At 38.5% G+C, this 19,363-nt stretch overlaps 1 protein-coding gene across 3 annotated transcripts in view; it reads left to right on the forward strand.

The window, feature by feature from the left end:
- Positions 1-7,855, forward strand: part of Gpbp1 (GC-rich promoter binding protein 1) — a 65,143-nt gene extending 57,288 nt beyond the window's left edge. For all 3 annotated transcript variants that reach the window (XM_032898901.1, XM_032898900.1, XM_032898902.1), the window contains one exon: positions 6,873-7,855. In XM_032898901.1, coding sequence (XP_032754792.1) covers positions 6,873-7,031 — 159 coding nt within the window. In that variant the 3' untranslated portion in view covers positions 7,032-7,855. The remainder of the gene's footprint in view (positions 1-6,872) is intronic.
- The last annotated feature ends 11,508 nt before the right edge of the window (positions 7,856-19,363 follow it).

A 19,363-nucleotide genomic window follows, 5' to 3' on the forward strand; every position in this document is an offset into this window, starting at 1 on the left:
TGTGTGTGTGTGCGCGTGTGCGCGCGCTTGCAATTGGTGCCTATAGAGGTCAGCAGAGGCATGGAATCCTTCAGAGATGGAGTTACCTATGTTTGTGAGCCACCATGTGGGTAAATTAGAACCTCTGTCTTCTGGAAGAGCATCCAGTTCTTTTAACCATTTGAGTCATCTCTCCAGCCCCATTGCCAGTTTTTAAAATCAGATTTTTTGTCATTGAGTTGTAAAAGTTTGTTATATGCTGTAAACATTTAACTTCTATTACATACTTGATTTGCAAATATTTTTTCCCATTCTGTGGGTTGCCTTTTTATCCTGCTGATTGGAGGGACGGGTGATGGTGGCAGGATCAAGACTGGAGCTTTGTGCTTGCTGGTCAAACACAACCTAGCTTTTGATTGTAGCTCAGGTTATGAAAACATTTTGATTTGCCTGATTTATCCTTTTTTTTTTTTTTTTTTTTTTTTTGACTTTAGGTGTTTGTACTTGTGATGAAAATTCTGAGGTTTTTCATCTGTATCTTTCAAGTTTTAGATCTCAGTGTTTAGGTTTTCTGTTTATAATAGTATACAGTAAAGGTCCAGCCTCATTGGGTATTAAGTTACTTTTTGTGTGTTAATATGACCCGGTGCTAACCGAAGCATCTTAGGGATGGAAGGTGATTTTGGCCCAGTTTTGGTGGTTAGGCACGGTGGCATGAGTAATTTGACTGTGGTACTGACGAGGAAAGGGAGGAAGGAGAATGCAGGTATTCAGCTGGCTTTCTCCTTTCCCCCTTTATTCATTCACTCTCAGTTCATGGAATGGTGCCACCAATATTTAGTTACTCCTCTCTGGAAACATTTTCATAAGCAGTCCAGAACTATATCTCCTGGATGATGTTTAATCTACTTAAAGTTGACAAAGATGTAACAGTCATAAGTATCCTTTCTCTAGTACTGTTTGTTGAAGACTGTCTGTCCCTAACTTCTGGTCTGGGCAGGCCTATTGAGATAGAAGGCTCATCAGATAGGCATAGTTGCCATCAAGTCTGGTAACTTAAGTCTGACCCTTTAATGGACAGAGAAACCAAACTAGCTCTTTAAGGTTGTCTGATACCCCTCCCTCTACCAAATGCTATAAACATTTTAAAGTAAATAGATAGGTAACAGGTACCCAAGCTAAGTATATATACACATAGGTTTCTTCCTGGGCTATTTGTTTGGTCCATGTCAGGTCGAGTCATTTTCTTTTTAAGACAGTCTTTAGCACTGGTTGCCCTGTAACCCCTGTAGTCAGGGAGAATGACCTCGAATTTAGTTAGGTTTCTTGGTGTGCTGAGATAGCAGGCTTATTCTGTGTACCGTGCCTAGTTCATGCAGTGCTGAGGATCACTAGGCAGTGCTGGCTAGGCAAATGCCCCGCATCTGTAAGTTCTGTCTATATTGTTTTTATAACTATTTTTGTGGTGAGTTTTGAGAGTCAAGAAGGTTTGGTCTTTTAACTTTGCTTTAAAAGATTGTTTAAAAGATTATCTTCCATGAAAATTTTATAGGGAATTTTCTTTTCTCTTTATATATCATTTCTTCCCCTCCCAAGACAGGGTTTCTCTGTTAGATCCCTGCTTGATCTGTAGAGTCTCCAGACTGACCTAAAACTCAGATATCCATTTGCCTCTGCCTCTTCCTCCAAGTGCTGGCATTAAAAGTGCATGCCACCATTGTCTCTGACCTCTCTATATCTATCTTAAAAACCTTTTATATTAATGTATGTAAATTACATGACTAGTGGTTTCATTGTTTAATTTTATACATGTATATAGTGAATTTGATCCCTACGCAACCCTTACCTTCTTTTGTCTGCCCTTCCCTATTCTACTAGAAGGTTGGATTTCCCTTTCCTTCTGCCCCTTAACAAATGCCACTGTTGATTCAAATGGCATTGCATTGGATCTGTAAACATTTGGGGTAATGTTTATATCCTAGCACAATTAAATCTTCCAAACTATGAGCATAGGATAGATGTTTTGGTGTGGGTTTGGAGTATATCAGTCTTTAAACCTCCTTGTGAACTTTAATCATTATATAAATGGAATTGTTTTCTAAACAGTTTTCATTGAGTTGTTATCACTGTTAGAAACAGCTGACTTTTCCGTGTTGATTTTTATATACTATAACCTTGTTATATTAAATTCAGAGTATTTCTAGATGGGGAAGATGTTGGTTTTTGGATTGTCTGTTACCACTGTCTTCTACAAACATAATTTTATTCTTTTCTAGTTCTTTTTATTGAGCATGTACATATTTTACATACAGAATTTCACTTCAAATGGTTGAGTGTTTTTGCCCTGTTGTATGAATTGATAATACTCAAGAAGAACAGTTTCATCACCATCTAGAGTTTTTTTCATTTGTCTTTATACCCAGTTCAGGCCCCTGGCATTCACTTACCCATCTAATTTCTGTCCTTAGGAGTGAGCTTCTTTCTACAGTGCATGCTATTAAGCTAGTGCTCAACAATTAAGCTACTTTCCAGCTTGGACAATTTATTTTGAGTTTAAAGAAAAACATCATTTAAAATGAGTAGGGTTGGAGAGATGGCTCACTCAGTGGTTAAGAGCACTAACTGCTTTTCAAGAGGTTCCGAGTTCAATTCCTAGCAACCACATGGTGGCTCACAACAATCTGTAATGGGATCTGATACCCTCTTCTGGTGTGTCTGAAGACAGAGACAGTGATAGTGTACTCTCATATATAAAATAAATCTTTTTAAAAAAATGTACTGAGTACCCTTGCTATGAATAGTATTCTGAGGATAGTATATTATCAAGGTAATTGACTATAAAACCGTGTGATAACTGAGGCAGGTAGCTAAACCTTTTTGATAATAAAATACCTAACTGTCACAGAAATACTATTTTTGCATACTATGAATTCGAGACCAGTGACATACAGTGTGACATCACAGCGTACTGTTAACTTGCTCATAATTTCCACTAGATACCATGCCAAGTGCTTCCTTAAAACTCTTCCTTAAGTTGTTATGATGTAGATATTATTATTAGCACTGCTGGATAGATGAGAAAACTATAGCTTCTGAGTTTATGAGTAGAACAAGTAGAATTTGAACCCAAGTTTGGCTGGCTTACTTGCTTTACTTAACCCTTAATCAGAATAGGAAGGACTTGGATGTCAAATCAGGAGTTGGGTTGTGCTCATTACAGGTTCATTATTAGGTTCACTAAAGGTTTCGTTAAGATAGGAGGTGGACTTAAAAAGTATACATTGTAAGTATAGATCCTGAGTGTAGAATCAAATTGATAAGTTGGGAATATGTTGCAGCAATTACAGATTACACTAGAGAAATGTTAGGGGTAAGGTAAGGTGGTTTTTGAGAATAAAATTACCTGAATTACAAGCATCAGGATTTTGAAATACCTAAATGTAATAATAGATATTTATAAGTAGGAGTATAGAAGGAAAAAGGAGTTGATTTTAATAAAAGGCTTTAAAATGTTGTTAGATGTTTCTGGGGGATGCACAAGCTTATAGAAAATAGAAGGAATAAAACGGTAAGATTTGGAACTGAGGGGATGTAAAGTGATTGCTGTGCAAACATGAAGAGCTAATTTCTACCACCTCCATAAGAAAAAAGCCAGACATAGCAGTGCGTTCTTTTATCTCAGTGCTGGAGAGTGAGGCAGAACTCCAGGTTCAGAGACCCCCTCATTTTATTTATTTACATTCCAAATGTTGCTCCCCCTCTTAGTTTACTCTCCAGAGCTCTTCACCACTACCCCGTCTCCTTTGCCTCTAAGAGGGTCCCCCTGTCCCCATTCCCTGGGGGCATCAAGTCTCTACAGAATTAAGTACATCCTTTTTCACTGAGACCTGACAAGGCAGTCCTCTCCTACATATGTGTATGGGGGTGGGGAAGGCGGGGTCAGCCCGTTTTTGCTGTTTGGTTGATGGCTTAGTCTCTGGGAACTCCCAGGGGTTCAGGTTAATTGACACTATTGATTTTCCTATGGGGTTGCCATCCCTTTCAGCTCCTTAATCCTTCCTCTAACTTTTCCATAGGTGTCCCCAACCTCAGTCCAGTGGTTGACTGTAAGTCTCTTGCATCTGTTTGAGTCAGCTGGCAGTAGAGCCTCTCAGAGGACAGCCACAATACCCTCCTGAAGGCACAACATGGCATCGTAATAGTGTCAGGATTTGGTGCCTGGGCATGCAATGGGTTCTCAACTTAGCCTGGTCACTGGATGGCCTTTTCTTTATTCTCTGCTCCATTTTTAGTACCTGCATTTCTTTTAGACAGGGACAATTCTGGGTCAGAAATTTTGAAGTTGAGTTGGTGATCCCATCCCTCAAACTTAGGGGCCTTGTCTTTCTTCTGGAGGTGTTCTCTTCAGGTTCCATTCTCCCCACTGTTGGGCATTTTGGATAAGGTCATCCACATTTAATTGAGTCCTGAGAGCCTCTCACATTCTCGGTCTCTGGGTCCACCTCCCCTACTCCTGGCAGTTGCGTATTTCTACTCATTCTCCTGGCCCTCTGGGCATCTTTTCTGTCTCCCCCATACCTTATCCTGCCCTCTCTTTCCCCTTCCTCTCCCCTCTCCCACCCAAATCTCTCTTTCCCTCTGCCTTTTGAGATTATTTTGTTCCCCCTTCTGAGTGTGAGGCCCATCCTCACTTGGGCCTTCTTTCTTGTTAAACTTCTTTCAGTCTGTGGGTTGTATCATGTATTTTGTACTTTTTGGCGAATTTCTTTCAGGGTGTACATACCAAGAAAGGCCCTTTTAAAAAAGAGAGGAATTGAGGAAGGTGCCTGGCATCATCCTCCACCCCCCACATCCATTGAAATATAGGCACACCCTTGAGCACATATGTGAGCCAGTAACAAAAAAGATAGATTTGTTGGCAAGCTGAGTGTTTATGAATGAATGGGTGGATAGATGATGGATTGATTAATTTATGTGGTTGATAGTGTCTGGATATAGCCCATTCAGCTATAGGACTGACTTGGTAGTTCAGGTTGGCCTTAAATTCACAATCTTCATTTCTTTGCCACCGCATGTTACAGGCAGAACTTCTAGTTTTTTATAGGCCTCATGTTCCATGAATGAATGAATGTGGAAGAATTGAGGAGGATACTTGATATGGGCACCTGCCCCATGCATTGACACATATAGACACACCTGTACACAGGTGTGTACCAGCATACTCACTCAGATTTTGTTTTCATTGGAGTTCTTTACAGATGATTTTTTAAAAAGACTTATTTGTTTAATGTATTTAATTTTTCCCCGTGGAAACAAATGCGCAAGCCAGCCTTCACAGATCTCCCAAACTCTATTTTCACTTACAGCAGACTAGAGAATTCTGAAGACAACTTTTTTTAAAGATTATTTATTGTATATATGTGAGCGCACACTGTAGCTGTCTTCTGACACACCAGCAGAGGGCATCAGATCCCATTACAGATGGTTGTGAGCCACCATGTGGTTGCTGGGAATTGAACTCAGGACCTCTGGAAGAGCCATCTCTCCAGCCCCCATGGATGATTTTTTGGCTTGTGACAGATAAGATGATACTGGCTCATAAATTGTGTGAAGTAAAAATAGAACTTTGATGAATAGAGAAGAAACATTTTTCAGAGAGGGACCAGACATAAGTGTCATGGTGGCTAGGAACATTAGAAATGGATGTGTTCAGTGCTGGGAGGTGAGTGACAAAATTAAATCAAGATAGAAAACGCTATGAAAGAAAAGAGAATTAAACGGGAAGGGAAACTTTCCCTTCAAGCACTTCCCTCCCTGTACTCCCCCCACCGCGTGTGCATGTGCGAGAGAGAGAGAGAGAGAGAGACAGAGAGACAGAGAGACAGAGAGACAGACTGACTAATTATAGCTCTTTGGATTCGAATAGAAATTCTTACAATTAACTTTCTCATCCATAAAACATATAGACAGTGCCTATATGTATGTAGCTGAATTTTATCTTATCTCTAGAAACTGTGTATATGAAAATTAGCCTCATGTCTTTCATGAGAGAAATTCATAATTTCTGAGTTAATATGTGTTGTCATGAGTTTTATAGTTTTATGTTACTTTTAATTTAGGGTGTCTTTTTCCTTTTTTGAGAGATGATATTTGACTCGGTGTCTCGGTGTATTATCATCATCATCATCACCACCACCACTATCACCATGTTCAGTCCCCCCCCCCCCCCATTTTGGGTATTAAGACTTTTTTCTTAGGTCTTAATTTGCTTGGTTAGTCATAGGACTCACACGACTCACACTTTGTATGAACACTTAGTGTTACTTATTCTATAAAGCTGAATAAAGCCAGCTGCTGGGTTTGTTAGTTTAGGTCATGAAAATGAAGAGATCAGCTTAATGGTGGCTGGTTTATAGCACCTGACAGTGTTTATGGAAGCAACAACAGTTTGGAAAGGTTTACAGCTTTAGTGTAACAGTTTTGAGTCACACCTACTCTTTGTATTTCCAATACCTCTGTTCTTAGTGTTTTATAGTAGCTGTTTGTTTGGTAGGTCATTAATGTTTGTTTTATTCAAATAATGGATTTTAATTTCCATTTTGTGATCCTCCTGCCTCTGCCTCCTTCAGCAAATCCTACCAGCGTGCGCCACCACAACCGGCTTAATTTCCATTTTGTAACAAGGTCTTGCTATGTTGCCTTACTGGCCTGGAATTCTATGTTTAGAATACGTTGGTCAATTGTTACTATTGAAATATTTCATTATGGGGGTTTGATGTACTTCTGGAATTTTCAGGATAAGATACAATGAAAACTTTATTATGATCATGATTATGTTTATTAATGTAGTAATTTTGGGGACAAAATTAATTTGCTTGTTTTTGGCATTTTAGTTACAGAAGAATGGTCTGAGAAAAAATGGTATTTTGAAAAACGGCCTGATCTGTGACTTCAAGTTTGGACCCTGGAAAAACAGCACTTTCAAACCCACAATTGAGAATGATGACACAGAGACAAGTAGCAGTGACACATCAGATGATGACGATGTGTGAAGGATTTCCTCACAGCTTTAGAAATTTTAGTGTGATACATCTCTCATGCAGTTTGGGGTGAATTGTAAAAATGAAGAACTATAATTTATGTAGTGAACCTACCCCATTAGAAGATGATTTTTTTGGGGGACTTCAATATGAAGAAAACCAAGAATGTTGTGTTGGGCTGTGTTGAACATTATTTCTTTGTAAATGAATGTTGTAGAAATGAGGACTTTGGTTGATCCAACATTGACTTTCTTCATCACTGCAGCATTTCTCTTGACTAGCAATGTGACGATGTAACAAATGAGATTTTCTCATTTAATAATAAAAAATTGTGTAATGTTTTGCAAAGCTTCTGTCTTAAAATGTTCAGGTCTTAAGGTACAAGGCAGCTTCCAGTTTTGCTTGCAGAGTCCTCTCTTTTTCCAGCAGTGGAAATCTTCAACTCTACTTTGTGCACCTCCTCACCCCACTTCCCCCTAAAACAAAGCAACAGCAAAAAGGAAAATGTAGCATGTTGGCTAAAACTGGAGCAAAGTGCACTAAAACATTAACTTCTTGAACTCAACTCTTGTACTAAGCAAGTCACCTTTCAGAACAAATTTCTCTTTAGTCTTTCGTAGTGCAGTGAGTGCGAGAGAGGAGACGTGCCGGGCGTTCTTCCAAGCTTTAGGAGGTGCTTGTCCAGAGCTTTATTTGGTATACTGTCAGATCAGGATTTTCAGAGGTGATTGGAAAAGTTGTGGGAAAACTTATTTTGATAAATTATTACACATGCAGAAAACCTGATCACTGACTGGATCTGTCCACAACATGGAAAATAAACTGGATTTTCAGAATATTGTTGTTCTTTGGAGTGTTCAAGATACTGGTCTCTATACATGCTTTATTTCTTTGTTAAAATGCAATTCCTTTGAGCTTAGAAAAAGCTTACGTTTTACCAGTTTCACAAAGATATTTGGAGAACGTTGACTATTTTCATTTGCACATCAAATTAGAATCTTTTTTTTTTGTTTAGATAGTATGTTAGAGCTATATGTTTGTATCCGATTTTCAAGCTTGGTTTACTCTCAGGTGCTTTTATTCCCTATCCCAACCTCATATCAGTATATTCTGCATATGAGGAGGCAAGGTCCCCTGGAGCTGGAATTGCAAGTAGTTGTGAGGTACCTGATGAGGGATGCAGTGTAGTATTATTAGAAAGACAGCAGTCATAGGCCAGATGGTTTTGGAGTTTTATGCCAGACTGGTCTTTTTCTAAGAACTTACTTTTTTCTCAGAAGGCTACAATATTTTTATTTGTTTTCACATTAGTCCCCAGCTTTTACCATAAGCTAGGCTTTACTGTTTTCTTGTTTTGTTTCCTGCCAACGCTAGGGTAATGGAGAAATTAAACCAAAAAAAAAAAAAAAACCCACTACATTTATCTCTCATAAAAAATTTTGAGGATAAATATGACAAAATACTAAACATAGGTTTTTAAAAATGGGCCTTTTATTTTGGAGTTTACCATAATCCATTCTAAATCGGAAAAGCTAAGTTTATCAGCTACAAGAGTACCTAATGGATAGTATGACAAAGCTGGCGAAATAGGGTAATGAAAACTTGTTTTGGGGCATTTTTGTATTTAGACAGTTCTTTGGCTTTTATTTCAATCTAGGTAGCTCTTAGCTAATGTTTATTGTATCTTAGTATAATTAGTGTTTTATAAATATGGTATTCTACCCATAAAGTCATGGCGTAAGCACATTTGATTAGAGGATGGACACATATACATATAATTTAAGAGTATTTAGGCATCATAGTTTTAACTTGCTGTCTAACGAATTGGCTTCTAGTAAAAAAAAGTTTGAGTCAAAAACTTTTTAAAATCAGTTTGAATTAAAAAAAAGAGAGCCTACAAATGCAGAATGGTTAAATTGTAGGTGTAGTGTGGAACTGTTGAACAGAACTTAGTTCATGGTTGTCAGGGCCCGCACAATTTGAATACCTGATTTTGAATACTCATTTTCTGCAAAGCACCACAATCAAGGTGTTGAACAAAAATGCACTGTCCCAAATTTCTTTGGACTTAACTTTTTCTAAGTGTTTGATTCCTCACTCACTGCTTTTCTTGTATAAATTGTAATTAATGAGCAGAATCCTTATGGTAATCCTACTTAAAATAGCATTCCAAAAAGTGTATCTTGTTTGAATTTAAGATACAGATTTAGAAAGATTGTAATTTCCATAAATATATTAAATTCACCCAACAAGCTAATTTTATTTGAAATCCAAGTCTCACATTAAACAATTTTTCAATTGTCTTTTCCAGCTTAGTTTCCTGGTTTCTGTCTATATTGTAAAACCTTTTATGAAGAGACTGTGGTATGCCCAAAGGAATTCTGACATTGGAAGCCTTTCTTCCTTTTTCTTAAGTCACACACAAGACTCATTTGTTATCTGTAAATTTTAAACGAATTATAATAGCCTATCAATGCTTATGGATATTAGCAAAATTAAGGTTTAAAAACCACACATTCCAGCAGCCTAAATTTTAACATAAAACTTCTATCATAAACCAATCTTGCTATGTTTGAGTTTATACTTCTATGTTTATTTGAATTTAATATATTTATGGAAACTAAAAGTATCAGCAGTTGAAAACTGGGTGCTTGGCTTTTGGGAACATTTTCTGAGCTTATAGTAGCAGTTGGAAAGGCCATGGGCAGAGGGCTTTTCAAGGAGTAGCAAAATCTATAAAAGAACCAAGTGGTTCTTCTGTTTAACATGTTTCCATGGGTGAGGTTGAACAGTAGCGTTAGCCATAGCAGTGTATTCAAAGTAGAGCCGGGGTCATTTTAACCCGGAATCCTTTGTTCAGTATTTGGGACTGTATAGCTCATTACTTAGCTTAGGTAATAGGTTTTATAATTATTAGTTTTTCTTTACTTACTAGATGTAACCTATACAAGTTGAATATTTTATGATATTCAATACTTTCTATTAGGATATATTAGACATTATTTCATTATGACATTTCTTACATGAACATGATGTATTTTGGTCATATTTCTTTCCTATTATTTCCTCCTCCTCTTCCTTGTATTGCTAGTCTCAGTTCCCAACTAATACCCACATCTGTTTTCATCTGGTTTTGTATTTCTCTTCTCCCTCTCCCCTTCTTTTTACTTTTTGTGTAGTTTGTGTTTGAGTTTTGTTTTGATAGTTTTTTGGTGACTCAGTGAATTTGTTGTTACTGTTTATGGAAGCATGGAGGACACCTGTAGCGGGAAATAACAAAAATGGATTTTCCATCCCATGCTATCGCTGGCTACTCTCTGGCAAGCCCCATGCAGCAACCGCCCATCTTGTGGTTAGCTGTCACAAATCCCTGTAACCCGGTAAAATCAAAGCTTTAGAGGCTTGTAATTTGTCAGAAATACATCAGTAAATTCTCAACCCACAAAATGACCACACCATAAACTCAGAGCCAGTTGATATTAATATAAGGTGCCCACTTAGATTGGACAAATTGCCCTGTAATCATCCCTTATATGATATTCATAGCTACCTGTGGCTCTTTAAAGCCCCATGGATCTGGGTCATCCTTCTTTTCCTCCATCTTCCTTCTCCCCTCTTTCCTATCTCTGTTCCCATCTCTAAAATTCTCAGCTCGAGTTTTTCATGGCCTAGTCACAGGCTCTAGTCTTGCCTTTCACCTACCCTCATCTACTTACAGGCAGCAATCTACAGACAACTTTACCAGTGGCTACAACACTGAAGAAAATGTCTCGTTCCCCTGTCAGTAATTTAGGGTATGTGTGTAATTATGTGTAATTGTTCAGGGAAGGGGCAGGGCCCTAGGAACCCCTGGGCCCTATCTTTGTAACCAGTATGGAGTTTTATTTTGTAGACACAATATGGCAGGAATGGTTCACATATGGTCTACTAGGACCCATTGTGGTGTGTCTTGTACAGCAGGGCTGAGTGCTGTGTTAAGAGCGCCTTTAGTAGTAATGCTCAGAATTGTCTGCTAGTCTGTTGTAAGGACTAGCTTAAAACCAAAGTTACAGCTGTGTCCGTCGTGGTGTTCTTCCCGCCTCACTCCTCCACGGGCGCGCTTAGTTCTGTTACATGGTGGAGCCTGGGCTGTCAATTTTAAGCTCTTGCTAGAAATCCTCAATTATGGACAAAGTGTTAGAAATCCATCTAGGTTGGTTTTACTCTTTTGAGTTTTGATTTTAATCAAGATTCTTAACTCTAGGCATTAATCTCCATCCCACATTGGGTTATTGTGAGTTTAAGAATCATTTCATGTGCTTGGTTTGACTCCTAAACCATAGTGATCATTCCATAAAGTTCTGGCTGTTTGGTTGGTTGGGTGTTTTTGCTTGTTTTCTTTTAGAGACATAGTTTCTTTGGGAAGATTTGGCTATGGTGGAACTAATCTTACAGACCAGGCTACATGGAACATGGAGATAGATCCTCCTGCTTTTCTGACTTCTGAGTCTAGAATTAAAGGTGTGTGCCACCACTGCCAGGCTCTACCTGTTACACTGCAAACTACGTTGTTACTGTTTGAGCCCAGGACTGTTCAGAATTATATTTAAGCAGACTCTGTTGTAAGGACATGAAGTAGCTGGGTTCTCAGTAAGATAAACAGCTGCTATCTCTGCTGTCTTTATTTGGCATTATGCTCAGTGGTAAGCTTGGTAGTTTGATCGTCCTCAGTCTTTAAAAGACCGTTTTGACAAAGTGTGATCATTGGATTTCAATGGTAAACCATTTCCTAGTGAAATTATTGGAAAGTTTGTCTTCCATACTTGAAGATACTTCAAAATTATTTTTGTTAGTCATACCACTCCAAACTTTGTATAAATAAGGTAAGTTCTACCATAAGGTAAGTTGGGTTTGGCATGCCAACTCATTTCTTTGAAATTTTATTGAAAGTTTATTGCTTTCTGGAATGCTAATGGTATAAGGATAAGGAGCTAGAGAATCCACTTTTAGTGAGAGCCTTGGTGAGCTCAAGCTCTAGATGGCATGGTCGTTTTGAGAAAATTAGGTTGTAGGGTGCTCTTGAGGCTAAAAGAGAGAAAAATCACTTTGATTCTAGTATGCTACCTCTCAGTAGGTAGTGTATGCTGCTCATATAAGCATGGCTGTGGGCAGAGGCCAATACATTGTTCCAGATCCCCTTGAGATGAGTCACAGGTGGTTGTGAATGTTTTGTGGTGGGTGCTGGGAACCTAATTCTAGTACTCTGCAAGAACGCTTAACCTCTTCATTTTTGTCTTCCCTTTAACCCCCCAGGATTTTAAAATTTTTAATGCTTTATTTTTTGTCCCTGTAACCCAAAGCTGACTTTGAGCTCATTCTGTAGCTCAGAGTGGCTTTGAATCTACAGCTTCCCTCCTGCTTCAGAGGTTAAACTGTTGGGGTTACAGGTTGTATGCACTGTGCTTAGCACCTTAATGCCATGTAATAGATTCACCATTGTCTAAAGAAGGAGAGGGAAAGAAACTAATAAGTAGAGGGCTTCTTAAAAAAAAAAATGTATGTTTTATTTACATTTCAAATGCTATTCCCCTTCCCAATTTCCCCTCTGCAAACCACCTATTTCATCCCCCCTTACCCTACTTCTGTGAGGGGGCTCCCCCACCTACCCACCCTCCTCAGCATCCTAGCATTCCTCTATTCTGGGCACAGGGACAAAGTGGAGCAGAGACTGAAGAGTTCTTTTATAAGAAGTTAACATAGTGAGGTGAAAAGTTACTTAATTGGGCTCTCCTCTTCAGTCTGGCCTTCCCTCCTCTGTATTCATGTGATCTGTTTTACAACATATTCAGTGGTATCATTGTATAACCAAAGCAGCTATAGAAAATAAGTAGGTTGCTGGTACCTGTTGGAAATATTAAGATTTAGGCCGCTAGAAACTTTAGAATGGAAGTTTAGGTGTGATTGTTTCTTTGGATGTTGTGCTTTTTAAAATTGTTTTTAAGCTTTGAAGGAAACAAGTTTATTTTTAAAGACTTATTTATTTACTTGAGTACTCTGTAACTGTCTTCAGACATACCAGAAGAGGGCATCAGATCTCCTTACAGATGATTGTGAGCCACTATGTGGTTGCTGGGAATTGAACTCCGAAACCCTGGAAGAGCATTTAGTGCTCTTAACTACTGAGCCATCTCTTCAACCCCAACAGTTTTATTTTTAATTCATCTGTAAGGCTATACTCAACCAAAGCTAAAATATATTTCATTCTAAATTAGTGAGATTTATCAGTGCAACATAAATGAAGATTTACTGAGAAAATGGGGAAACTGGTGAAATGGGACAGTTTTAATGGATAGACCTATGTCCACCAAAAGGGAGATTTTAATTTAATTTTATTTTAAGACAGGGTCTTACCATGTAGCTTTTGCTAGCCTGAACCCTAGACCAGGCTAGCCTCGAGCGCACAGAAAGCTGCCTGCCTCTGACCCTAGTTTATTGGTATTAAGGATTTGTGCCACTCTGCCCTAGTGTGAGGTAATTTCTTGGCTTCTCTGTAGATCTCTTGTAGGGAATAAAATAGTAGAGTATTAATGGCCTGAGGGTAAAAAAGCAAGTTATAGATTACGTGTTCTACCCTAGAAGTATGACTTTATTACCCATCAGCTAGGTGGGTAATGCAAGGTAGGGGGAAAAAAGTTTACTATGTTACAGCTCTCTTGCTTGGGCTTCATGAATGACTATCAAGGGGATGGATACAAGAATGGAAGGAATTTGTAGGCAACAGGAATGTTTGTAAAGGCATTCTATAGAGCTTTTGGGTTCAGAAGAAATGGTGCTCAAAAAGGTTATAAGGGTGAGACTGGTAAACTAGAGACAGGTGGTGGTGCGAAATCCAACATTTAGGAGGTAGAGGCCAGCCTAGGTGACATGCAGACCTCTCTGGAAAAGGGAAGAAAAAGGTTGGTGAACCATATACAGCAAGGGTCATATGTTAAAACTGAAATGCTAGACTTAAATGTGCTTTATCTGTGAGCATCTTAATTTCTAAGTCATTATGTTTGCTTAATAACTGCCTTATGAGTAAGGAACTCCTTCAGGTGTGGCCTTTAGTAAAGTCAAATAGAGGAGCATGTATTAACTGAAAACTTCCTGGGATACTAGGACCGAGGAAAGATTGAATAAGGACCTGGACTTCATTAAAGGAGCTGATGTAACTTCGCTGCATAAAGCCCTGGGTTTGATTCATAGTACATTCCTGCACTAAAGCTGAAGCAGAAGACTCAAAAAGTCCATGGTCATCTTTGTCTATACAATGAGTTTATGACTATCCTGGAATTCACTAACAAAATAGCCAGCCAAAGCAGCCCCTCCTATACAATGGTTTCACAGTTTTTATCTCCTGGCACAATGGTGTGTATCTTAAGGACAGGTGGCTCTTCTTGAGTTGGAGGGAGGTCCTGTCTTGAGGAAAACCATATATATACATATATGTGTATATGTTATAACGAATATATAACCATTATATGTATATATTTAACATATAGTTATATAATACATATATCTTATATCTTTTTGTAACTGTGCACTGAAGGGTGTGAATTCTTGAGAATGTAACTCCCCTGCCAGAGTGTGTACGTCTCATGCTGCGAAGGATGGCCTCAGACTTGTTACACAGACAAGGATGACCTTCAACATCTTACTTCCACTTGCAGGTGTCAGAATTATAGATTTGGGCCACTAGGCCCAGCAGAATTTGGAAAATCAAAACAAAAACCTTACATTGGAAGAAAGCATGGAGCTCTAGTGCCCTCAAGTGTCATAATGTTGCAAAACATCTTAGGAAGACTACATTAAAATTTGAGCATCCTCCCGCTGCTGACACGTTATTAATACTGTTGTTGGGAGATCATTCTCTTATTGGAAAAGTTAGTCCTAATTTTCAGCAACTGTCTATCTATAAATGACTCTTCTAAAAAAAATTGAGCATCCTTTGACTTAAATTGCTATTTCTATACACTAACACTTTTCTACACTTCAAATTATCTTGCATATGTACAATAAACTGTATGAATTATATTCTCGCCTCTTTTGTTTTGATACAACTTGAAATGGCCCTATTCATTGTAAGATAGTTTCACAATTTCATGACAAGTGTACTGTTTGTTCATTTCTTATTCTTCAGGAAACGTTAATGACTTGCGATATTGCAGTTAGTTTCCTGGTTAAGAGGGTAAGTTCTATACTTGGTAGGGTTCTTGAACTATCATGGGCCCTTCATCCCAATTGTTTGCTATTGTACTTTTCAATGACTGCCTTTCAGAGTAGATATTTAAATCATTTAGAATGGTAAGGACATTTTTACATTTTCTATTTACGTTTTTGATATGCTTCTTACAAAATGCATGAACTTCTTTGTGTGAATTTGGGGTTCCTGTACTGCTAACTAAAAAAGTGAGGACTATTTACATGTAGCTCGTAAGTATAGAAAATATGGGTTCTTGTCCCTGTTACTGTTTGGAATCTGAAATTTGAGAATATGCTGCACTCAGTCACTCTGATGGTCAATACAGCCAGCCCTCCTTATTGGCATGTACAGAGTCATATATAGAGTCAACCAATCAGGAATTGAAAATATCTAAAAATGATTATGCAAATCTTTCTTTAAATTATTCAAATACTACCATATGATAACTTACGATATTTACACTGCATTGATATAAATATGTTGAGATTATATACAATATTTGGTAGGATATGTTTAGGTTATACAATTGTATAGGTGACATTTGGATCTGGATTTCGATATCATCAGTGTCCCTCAAACCAGTACCTCATGAATAGCAAAGGATGACTGAAGAGAGCTGCTTGTCCTATGGCCAGTTTAGGGCATTGTGGCCCTGGAGTTCACCAAAGTAACTGAAAGGAAGGATAGGACGAATTTCAGTTCTATGACTAGGAAAATATGGAATAGAGATTTCGATCAAGTTCATCTGTGATATGGCCACTCTTTTGCACTTTGTGCTTCTTGAGACAGAGTTTAATGCAGCCCATTACAGGCCTCAGGCTTGCTATGTATCTGAACCAGCCTTGATTCTGCACCGCTCAAAGCTGAAACTGCCAGCATGTGCCACTACACCAAGTCTTTAACTTTTGTTTTTATTAAGTGGAAAGATTACTTAGGCCTAGGAGATGAAGACCAGCCTATGCAACAAATTCACTGTCCCAAAGACATTAAAACAAAAACCAACCCAATAGAACATTTACATTAAGAATATTTGTCAGTCATGGTTTGGAACACCTTCAGTCCCAACACAACAGATGGGAAGGTAGAGCTCTGTGAGTTCAAGACCAACCAGGGCTACATAGTGAGACTACCTGAGGAAAAAAATGTTTATTTAAAAAGTATTAGTGTGTGTGTGTGTGTGAGAGAGAGAGAGGGGAGAGAGAGGGGGGGGGAGACTAGAGCTTAGAGCTTAGAGCTTCATGGAATTTGCTATACAAATTAGGCTGGCATTGAAATTGAGGCTGAGGTCCATCTACCTTTGCCTCTGTTTTGGGAATTAAAAAGTTTTGATACCTCTTATTCTTTGATAACTTTATACATGTATTCAGTATATTTTGATCATACCTGCTTTTATGTTTCACACTTCTGATTACTTCAGCACATCCCTTTCATCATTTTGCCTCCTCCTCGCAGGTAACCATAGGTGCTGTGAATTTATGAGTACGACCGGCATGTTATGTCCAGAAGACAACATTTCACAGCATCTTATTTATATTTTTCCCTTTTTATTCTTGTGTATGAGTATTTTGCTTGCATGTATGTATATATATACCACATTCATGCCTGAATTACACAGAGCCAGAAGTGTTAGATTTCCTTGAACTGTAGTTACTGTTGAGTGGTGAGCTGCCTTGTGGGTGCTGGGAACCAAACCTGGATTTTCTATAAGAGCAACAAGTGTTCTTAAGTGCTGGGTTACTTCTTTAGCCCTCTTATTTTTGTTTTTTTTTTTTAATTAAGAAATTTTTTTTTTTTTTTTTTTTTTACTTTCCTGTAGTTCCCCCAGCTAATAGGAGGCTGGGCTACATGTCAATGTAGTTTCTCACCCCTAAAAGAAAAAGACAGTCCATTAATCCATTTTTCCTCATCAAGTAATTTGTCTTTATTATTATTATTAGTATACAAGAATATCTTCTAGGCTTTGTTTGTTTGTTTGTTTGTTTGTTTTTTAAAAGACAAGATTTCTTTGTATAATAGCCCTGGCTGTCCTGGAAAACTCTTTGTAGGCCAGGCTGGTCTTGAACTCTCAGAGCTTCACCTGCTTCTGCCCCAGAAGTGCTAGGATTAAAGGTGTGAGCCATCTCATCTGACAGTATCTTCTAGTTTTAATCATTCTGGTTTTTTCTTAAGATTTACTTTTATGTATGTGACTACACTGTAGCTGTCTTCAGACACACCAGAAGAGGGCATCAGCTCTCATTACAGATGGTTGTGAGCCACCATGTGGTTGCTGGGAATTGAACTCAGGACCTCTGGAAGAACAGTCAGTGCTCATAACCTCTGAGCCATCTCTCCAGCCCTCTTTTTCAGCTTTATAGCTTATGAATTTCTAAAATTTTTAACTTTGAGAAAAAATTCCACCAAGTGTGTTCTGTACACAAATGACCTTCTAATTTTAGGTAATTTACTTTTTTCTATTTTGGTGGCTGTTGTTAAGCAGCCTTTGAAGTAAGGATGCCTGTGGTTTGAATAAGAAGGGCTCCCAGAGGCTCATGTGTTTGAATGCTTAGTGACCTGACTGAGGAGTGGCACTATATGAGAAGGACCTTGTTGCAGTAGGTGTGGCCTCACTGGATGAAGGGTGTTGTCACTGGGAGTGGGCTTTGAGGCTTCAAAAAGCTGAAATGGCATATAAATTATATTTTCTTTGTTTAAACTGTTACCACAATTAAGATCAGCAATATATTAACAATACCAAAAATGTCTAAATGGGTGAAGGCTGGTGAGGAGGTGTTAGAGAGTTGAGGTAAGGGCTGCAGAGGCCAAGAAGAGAGGTGGAAAAATGGTGAAAACCACAGGAAATGTTAATGTCATTGATGCTATAACTGAATCCCAACTCCACAACTTACTAACCTAGAGAAGCAGGAAAAAAACTTACTTACAGCAATAGACCATGTATGGGAAAACCAGTGACTCATGAAGAATTATAGTAAATCCACATTAATATAACTATGTCACACTCACACCAGGTTAAATATTTCCTTAATTCAACCTCATCTTTACCAGATCTCAAAACTGTAACTGCTCATTTAATAAGATGATGCTTCAGAGGATGTGAAAGATGGCCATAAAACTAGATTCTTGAAGCACATGTTCTACTAACGTACGCTTAATTGCCTTCTAATGCAGAAAGCTGAGCAACCCTGGGAGATTCTGCTTCTGCAGAGAAAAGGTGAGTTATAGGCCAGGCCTGGTCACACACCCATGGTTGGGGAGGAGTGGACATTTTGTTCAATGTTTATCGCAGAATTTCAGGGGATAGGTAGAGGCTAGATACAGCTTCTAAAGGGTGAAGAGTTATGGTAAGCAGGATATGCTGGGTTGGGGTATCAAAGAGACAACAAGGGCTCGTCAGTTCACTCTGAAGAACCAGGCCTCATAATAATAAACTTGACCACAATTTAGCAAAGGCTGGCAGGTTATGCTTACCTTATCCTCTGCCCCAATTGTTTATTTAGGCCTGTAGCTCAGGTCAGTACTCTGAATTTGGGCTAAAATACTTCATTTTCATTTTTAAAATGGCCATTTTAGCAAAAAGCCTTTCATCATTAGTTTTGTCTGCTTTGCTTATGGAGATTATTGTCTACAGAACTTTTCCTGGGAGACACACACACATGTCTACTCACCCCTGTCAGGGATCTCACAACACACCTAAGTATGGATATCATCAGAGCCCAACTTGGTCAACCAATGAGTTTTATTGAGGTTATAGAAAAATGGGTGAGGTTAGTTGCTAATAGGAGCAGAAATGACTCAGACAGCTGCACCAAGGCCCACCCCAACACGGGTGACAGTTTACAAAAGCTGAGAAACCCAGAGCATACTGCACAGTCTGTAGGCATCTCAACAGTTTGGAGAGTGTCCTTTCTAAGTGACTCTAGTCTAAACCTCTTCCAGTCAGTTTAGCAGGTTTCTGTTTCTTTCAGGCAATTGGTCTGGTCTCAGAGTCTTTGCAACATTTTTCCTTTGACAGTCTTCTTTGTAGTTCAGCTTCACTAACTCTGAAAAGGACTCTTGGCTTTCGGTGTTTACTCCTTCAGGTAAGGGTCTAGTGGAACTCATCAGTTTCAGGGACTTCCTGATG

Source organism: Rattus rattus, chromosome 3 (genome assembly GCF_011064425.1).
Source record: "Rattus rattus isolate New Zealand chromosome 3, Rrattus_CSIRO_v1, whole genome shotgun sequence".
NCBI classification, from domain to species: Eukaryota; Metazoa; Chordata; class Mammalia; order Rodentia; family Muridae; genus Rattus; species Rattus rattus.